We start from the raw sequence: 7,759 nt of genomic DNA on the forward strand, positions 1-7,759 counted from the left end.
GGTAGGGAGAGTGCGAGGGTGTGGTAGGGTGGGTGTGAGGGTGTGGTAGGGAGGGGGTGGAGGGTGTGGTAGGGAGGGGGTGGAGGGTGCGGTAGGGAGGGGGTGGAGGGTGCGAGGGTGTGGTAGGGAGGGGCGTGTGCCCAGCCCCCCTGCCCCAGAGCCCATGAGCCTCACCCTGAGGAGTTGCTCTGAGGGGTGCCGGCTGATGGTGGATAGTTGTTGTAGGACGCCCTGAGTCACCCTCAGGTTCTCTTTCAGACTCTCGTTCTCCAGGGACAGATGCTGAATCCGTTTCTCCGAGTCGGTAACTCCCTGTAAGGGAAAGGGAACCCAATCACCCGGCGCTAGAGCAAGGCAGACTGTGATAATCCCTGGCCCCACTCACTGCCAAACCCACACCCTCTGCCTGCTCCTCCCCTGAAAGGTTCAATCCCTGCCTCTCCCTCACGTTGTGACCCTCAGCCTCTCCCTCCCTCTGTCCTGCTGACACTCTCACGCTCTGTGTCTCTCCCTTCTTTTCCCTCTCCCTCTCTCGGATTCCCGACAGGCCCTTCGGCCCAACAAGTCCACGCCGACCCCCCGAAGAGTAACCCATCCAGACCCATTTCCCGACATTAGTTCCCTCAGTAATGCATCTAACCTACACATCCCTGAACATGGGCAATCCACCCTGACCCACACGTCTTTGGGCTGTGGGAGGAAACCCACGCAGACTCGGGGGGGGGGAATGTGCAAACTCCGCACAGACAGTCACCCCGAGGGGGGAACTGAACCCCGGTCCCTGGCGCTGTGAGGCTGCAGTGCTAACCACTGAGCCACCGTGCCGCCCCAATCTCTCTCCCCTCCCATTCTCATTCCCTCTCTCCCACTCCCCTCCTCTTGCTCTCTCTCTCTCTCTCTCTCTCGGAGGGGGGACAGTGTCCCCAGTGAACATACTGTTTCCGTTCTCAGTCGGATGAGCTCCTCCTCATGTTCCCGAACCTGTTCCCTCAGGCAGTGGATCTGGGGGAACACAGAGGTTATTGTCAGAGAGAGGCTGTTCCGGGTCTGAGTGAGGGGCATTACCTCGGGAATGTGAGGGAGGGCTCTGAGGGATAACCCAGGAATGTGAGGGAGGGGGTAAGCTCGGGACAGAGAGCAGATCCTCCCTCGCATCCCAAATTCGATGTCTGGGTTAGGCTGTGGGACAAACAGGGTTACAGGGATAGGGTGGAGGAGTGGTTCTGGGCAGGATGCTCTTTGGAGGGTCAGTGTGGTCTCGATGGGCTGAATGGCCTGCTCCCGCACTTTAGGGATTCTAGGAAGTGGGAGGGGGTTCACAGGGAGTTTGACGGATCAGGCAGGAAGAGGGAACAGGCCACACATCAGCTCAGACACTGTCTTTATTGAAGGACAGAACATGCTGGACAGACCGAGTGGCCTCCACTTGCTCCTATATTCCTGACTCCGGCTGGAGCTGTCCGGGAGTCGGGACTGGGATATCGAGGAGAGCTGCTGTGTCCAGGAGGTTCACAAAGTCCGAATCTCAGTGAGGACGGAAAGATTTTGGAGAATTCGCCTTCTCATTTCAGGCACGATCACAGGCCCTTCAGCCCATCTACCGCCGACTGGCGCTTCTGCTCAGCTCACCTTCACTCCGGTACTGGACGGAGGAGCAGCAGCAGGCTTGAGGGGCAGAGTGGCCTCCCGCAGCCAACCCCCCTCTCCCGGGTGACGGTGACCATGGAACGATCACCAATGACCGTCCTTCAGGGATGGAAATCTGCTGATGTGACCTGGTCTGGCCTACAGGTGACTCCAGACCCACAGCAATGTGGGTGACTCTTAACTGCCCCTTGGGCAATTGGGGATGGACAGTCAGTACTGGCCAGCCCTTGTGGATGGGACAATGGCTGAGGGGTATATTCAGCAAGGGGACGGTTTCGGGGAAGCGAGAGCATGTCGTGACGTTGGGTGTTGTGTTGAAAGTGGACCCTGTCCTGGGAGACAGTTAGATAACGGGGATGTGAACTATTGGAGTTTATAATCGCACGTGTACTCACTCAGGCGAGGGCAGTTAGTTTGAGATGAGAGCATGTAAATTTGCAACTGATTTATTATCTGTAAAAGTAGCATCAAACTATTGAAAACGGAAACGACTGGGGAGGTTGGAAGTCGCAAACAAAGAGCAGAGGTTGCTGGAGAAGCTCAGCAGGTCTGGCAGCATCTGTGGAGAGAAAGCAGGGTTAACGTCCCGGTGACCCTTCCTCAGAACTGAGGGCAAACTATTGTTTGTAGAAATGATGTGGAGGAGCCGGTGTTGGACTGGGGTGGGCAAAGTTAAAAGTCGCCCAACACCAGGTTAGAGTCCAACAGGTTTAATTGGAAGCCCTAGCTTTCGGAGGGACGCTCCTCACACAACAACCACCTCGTGTGCTTCCAAATAAACCTGTTGCACTATAACCTGGGGTTGGGTGATTTTTAACTGGGTGGAAATGGGGGGGTGGGCCCCACCATTGACAGGGAGGTAAAGGATTGGAGGGTTTATTAGGGGGAAGGGACGGTGGGCGTCATGCCCAGGGTGTTCGAGAGGAGCTCACCTGAGTCTCAAAGCTGGCGGAGAGCTGTCTCTTCTCATTCTCCCCCTGCTCCACCTCCATCTTGATGGATTCCACCTCGTTCAGCAGCTTGGACCGTTCGGTCTGGAGGCTCTGGATGGAGTCTACCAACCTCTGGACTCCAGCCGAGAGAGGGGGACTGCCGCACGCAGTGTGGCCATCGGGTGGAGGGCTGTCCGGACACAGAGGGTGCTGGGAGTATGGAGGCTCACCGGGGTCAGCAACGTCCTTACTGGCTGTGAACGTAAGGGTTTAGTGAGTATGGTGTGTACCTCCCTCAGCACTGACCCTCTGACAGTGTGACACTCCCTCAGCACTGACCCTCTGACAGTGCCCACTCCCTCAGCACTGACCCTCCGACAGCCCTGACCCTGTGATGATTTCATGATTGTGACGGTGATAATTGAGGGGTGTGTACTCTGAGCAGAGATGCTGCAGTCTGTCTTTGTACACACCTCTTTCACCTGCAAGGACAAAACCCACAGTTGATGGAGAAGCTCAGCAGGTCTGGCAGCATGCCCGGGGAGAGAAATCAGAGTTAACGTTTCTGATCGAGTGACCCTTCCTCAGAACTGACCGGCCACTGCCAGACCTGCGTCCTTGTGATTTCTCACACCAGCTGTCCATTTGGAGCGTTGGGATGTGTGGCATTGTTCGGTGCTGTCCCCCCCCCCGCCCCACAGGGTGGTGGCTGGTGTGTGGGTACTGGGCAGTGCTGTGTCCGGTGGTCTCAGAGTGCTGACCCCAGGCCAGTCTCAGGGGGAGCTCACCTGCCTGTTGTAGTTTCTGCACCAGCCCTCGCTGTTCATCGATAATCTCCTGGAGGTTCTCGATCAGGCTCAGCTTATCCCTCAGCTCCTGCTTGCAGGTGCTCCGGAGCAGTTTGCGTTTCTTCCTGCTCCTGGCCTCTTCCCTGCGGAGCCGGCTCTTGTATTCGGAGGCTCTGTCCTGGAGACGCTGCATGTGGGAGTATTGTTCCAGGAAGGACAGGAGGTGGTTCATGACCGAGACCAGAGGGGAGGCGCCGGGAGCCTAGGGGTGGGAATGACAGCGAGAGGACCACCCAGGGTGGCCAGGAGGTAGCCCACGATGCCCGGCAGCCACCACCCAGGGGAGGGACGGGTGCCATCACCCGGTGTGGAGGGGGATATCCGAGATGGACGAGTGACCAGACATTGTCCCAATTCCAACAACAACAGGGACATCGTGGTGGGCCCCAGGGGAAGGGAGGAGGCGATGAGGGAGGGGGTTGAGAGTGGGGGGTGTATTGACAGAGGGAGGCAATGATGGAGGAACGAGGGGGAACCAGGGAACAGAGACAGAGACAGAGTTCGGGCGTCAGGCTGGTGCGAGTGTTCAGATCGACACATAATCAGAGCTCGAGAGACTATCAAACAGAATCATGTCCCAGGAATTCCAGAATATTCCGGGAGTAGAGCTCCATCCACACGGGGACAGGGAACTGCTGTATCCCTCCCCCGCCCTCAGGGGTACACACTCAGGAATGACACGTTTCTAACAATCACCACGGACACTTCCACAGAAACATGTCCCGGGTGCTGGCTCTCTCCCCTGAACCCTCTACTTCCTGTCCCCATCACCATGGCAACGCTGACACTCATCCAAGTCGACCTGCCAACCAATCAGTAACCTTTCCCCCTGCAACATCAATCAAGACCCGAAGGACGTGGGAACAGAATGAGGCCATTCGGTTCACCAGGTCTGCTCCACCATTTGGGAAAGTGGTTCCAGTTTAGGTCTGGTGGTATAGACTCGATGGGCCGAAGGGTGTCTTCTGCAGTGTACAAGGGGAAGTCTCCATAATCTCTCATTACAGAGAGGGGACTGATGATGGTTTAGGCTGAGGGTCACCGTGCCTCATGTGAGGGGAGAGTCCTTCCTGGTTACCTCAGCCTGTGTGGGGATTGAACCCACGCTGTTGATGTCACTCAGTATGGTAAACCAGCCGTCCAGCCAATAGTACTGGGCAACAAAACTAGATAGACAGGGCTATTCACAGATAAAGGGACAGTTGGGAAGTGGGAGGCCTTTAAGAATGAGATAATGCAAGTCCAGAGTCAGGCCATTCCCGTTAGAGTGAAGGGCAGGGCTGGTAGGTGCGGGGCTGGTAGGTGCGGGGCTGGTAGGTGAGGGGCTGGTAGGTGAGGGGCTGGTAGGTGCCCACTCCCTCAGCACTGACCCTCCGACAGCCCTGACCCTGTGATGATTTCATGATTGTGACGGTGATAATTGAGGGGTGTGTACTCTGAGCAGAGATGCTGCAGTCTGTCTTTGTACACACCTCTTTCACCTGCAAGGACAAAACCCACAGTTGATGGAGAAGCTCAGCAGGTCTGGCAGCATGCCCGGGGAGAGAAATCAGAGTTAACGTTTCTGATCGAGTGACCCTTCCTCAGAACTGACCGGCCACTGCCAGACCTGCGTCCTTGTGATTTCTCACACCAGCTGTCCATTTGGAGCGTTGGGATGTGTGGCATTGTTCGGTGCTGTCCCCCCCCCCGCCCCACAGGGTGGTGGCTGGTGTGTGGGTACTGGGCAGTGCTGTGTCCGGTGGTCTCAGAGTGCTGACCCCAGGCCAGTCTCAGGGGGAGCTCACCTGCCTGTTGTAGTTTCTGCACCAGCCCTCGCTGTTCATCGATAATCTCCTGGAGGTTCTCGATCAGGCTCAGCTTATCCCTCAGCTCCTGCTTGCAGGTGCTCCGGAGCAGTTTGCGTTTCTTCCTGCTCCTGGCCTCTTCCCTGCGGAGCCGGCTCTTGTATTCGGAGGCTCTGTCCTGGAGACGCTGCATGTGGGAGTATTGTTCCAGGAAGGACAGGAGGTGGTTCATGACCGAGACCAGAGGGGAGGCGCCGGGAGCCTAGGGGTGGGAATGACAGCGAGAGGACCACCCAGGGTGGCCAGGAGGTAGCCCACGATGCCCGGCAGCCACCACCCAGGGGAGGGACGGGTGCCATCACCCGGTGTGGAGGGGGATATCCGAGATGGACGAGTGACCAGACATTGTCCCAATTCCAACAACAACAGGGACATCGTGGTGGGCCCCAGGGGAAGGGAGGAGGCGATGAGGGAGGGGGTTGAGAGTGGGGGGTGTATTGACAGAGGGAGGCAATGATGGAGGAACGAGGGGGAACCAGGGAACAGAGACAGAGACAGAGTTCGGGCGTCAGGCTGGTGCGAGTGTTCAGATCGACACATAATCAGAGCTCGAGAGACTATCAAACAGAATCATGTCCCAGGAATTCCAGAATATTCCGGGAGTAGAGCTCCATCCACACGGGGACAGGGAACTGCTGTATCCCTCCCCCGCCCTCAGGGGTACACCCTCAGGGATGGCACGTTTCTAACAATCACCACGGACACTTCCACAGAAACATGTCCCGGGTGCTGGCTCTCTCCCCTGAACCCTCTACTTCCTGTCCCCATCACCATGGCAACGCTGACACTCATCCAAGTCGACCTGCCAACCAATCAGTAACCTTTCCCCCTGCAACATCAATCAAGACCCGAAGGACGTGGGAACAGAATGAGGCCATTCGGTTCACCAGGTCTGCTCCACCATTTGGGAAAGTGGTTCCAGTTTAGGTCTGGTGGTATAGACTCGATGGGCCGAAGGGTGTCTTCTGCAGTGTACAAGGGGAAGTCTCCATAATCTCTCATTACAGAGAGGGGACTGATGATGGTTTAGGCTGAGGGTCACCGTGCCTCATGTGAGGGGAGAGTCCTTCCTGGTTACCTCAGCCTGTGTGGGGATTGAACCCACGCTGTTGATGTCACTCAGTATGGTAAACCAGCCGTCCAGCCAATAGTACTGGGCAACAAAACTAGATAGACAGGGCTATTCACAGATAAAGGGACAGTTGGGAAGTGGGAGGCCTTTAAGAATGAGATAATGCAAGTCCAGAGTCAGGCCATTCCCGTTAGAGTGAAGGGCAGGGCTGGTAGGTGCGGGGCTGGTAGGTGCGGGGCTGGTAGGTGAGGGGCTGGTAGGTGAGGGGCTGGGCTGGTGACTAGAGAAATTGAAGAAAAGTTCGAGGGACCGCGGATGCTGTTAAATCGGAAACAAAAACAGAAGTTGCTGGAAAAGCTCAGCAGGTCTGGCAGCATCTGGGGAGAGAAAGCAGAGTTAACGTTTCGAGTCTGGTGACCCTTCCTCAGAACACATTAACTCTGATTTCTCTCCCCAGACGCTGCCAGACCTGCTGAGCTTTTCCAGCAACTTCTGTTTTTGTTTGAGAAACTGAGGCTCTGGTCAAGAAAAAGGAGAAATCTATCAGAAATAGACATCTGGGATCGAGTGAATCTCTCAAGGGGCATAAAGGCAGTAGGAGTATACTTAAGAGGGAAATCAGGAGGGCAACAAGGGGACATGAGATAGCTTTGGCAAATAGAATTAAAGAGAATCCAAAGGGTTTTTACAAAAACATTAAGGACAAAAGGGTAACGAGGGAGAGAATAGGGCCCCTCAAAGATCAGCAAGGCAGCCTTTGTGTGGAGCCACAGAAAATGGGAGCGATACTAAATGAATATTTTGCATCAGTATTTACTGTGGAAAAGGATATGGAAGATATAGACTGTACGGAAATAGATGGTGACATCTTGCAAAATGTCCAGATTATAGAGGAGGAAGTGCTGGATGTCTTAAAACACATAAAGCTGGATTCATCTATTCTCGAACTCTGTGGGAAGCTAGAGAAGTGATTGCTGGGCCTCTTGAGATATTTGTATCATCGATAGTCACAGGAGAGGTGCCAGAAGACTGGAGGTTGGCAAACGTGGTGCCACTGTTTAAGAAGGGTGGTGAGGACAAGCCAGGGAATTATAGACCAGTGAGCCTGACCTCAGTGGTGGGCAAGCTGTTGGAGGGAATCCTGAGGGACAGGATGTAGATGTATTTGGAAAGGCAAGGACTGATTAGGGATAGTCAACATGGCTTTGTGCGTGGGAAATCATGTCTCACAAACTTGATTGAGATTGAAGAGGTGACAAAGAGGATTGATAAGGGGAGAGTGGTGGACGTGATCTATATGGACTTCAATAAGGCGTTCAATGAGATTCCCCATGGGAGACTGATTAGCAAGGTTAGATCTCATGGAATACAGGGAGAACTAGCCATTTGGATACAGAACTGGCTCAAAGGTAG

At 55.1% G+C, this 7,759-nt stretch overlaps 1 protein-coding gene across 1 annotated transcript in view; it reads right to left on the reverse strand.

Moving 5' to 3' along the window:
• LOC122548250 (kinesin-like protein KIFC3) overlaps positions 1 to 5,924 on the reverse strand; it is a 13,285-nt gene extending 7,361 nt beyond the window's left edge. The window contains exons 1-4 of the mRNA XM_043686781.1: positions 5,215 to 5,924; positions 2,580 to 2,833; positions 937 to 1,002; positions 175 to 312 (exon numbers count right to left, since the gene is read on the reverse strand). Of these exons, the coding sequence (XP_043542716.1) occupies positions 175 to 312; positions 937 to 1,002; positions 2,580 to 2,833; positions 5,215 to 5,446 (690 nt within the window). The 5' untranslated portion in view covers positions 5,447 to 5,924. The remainder of the gene's footprint in view (positions 1 to 174; positions 313 to 936; positions 1,003 to 2,579; positions 2,834 to 5,214) is intronic.
• Positions 5,925 to 7,759: the final 1,835 nt, after the last annotated feature.

The sequence above is a fragment of the Chiloscyllium plagiosum genome, unplaced genomic scaffold, assembly GCF_004010195.1.
Source record: "Chiloscyllium plagiosum isolate BGI_BamShark_2017 unplaced genomic scaffold, ASM401019v2 scaf_9708, whole genome shotgun sequence".
Classification (NCBI taxonomy): domain Eukaryota; kingdom Metazoa; phylum Chordata; class Chondrichthyes; order Orectolobiformes; family Hemiscylliidae; genus Chiloscyllium; species Chiloscyllium plagiosum.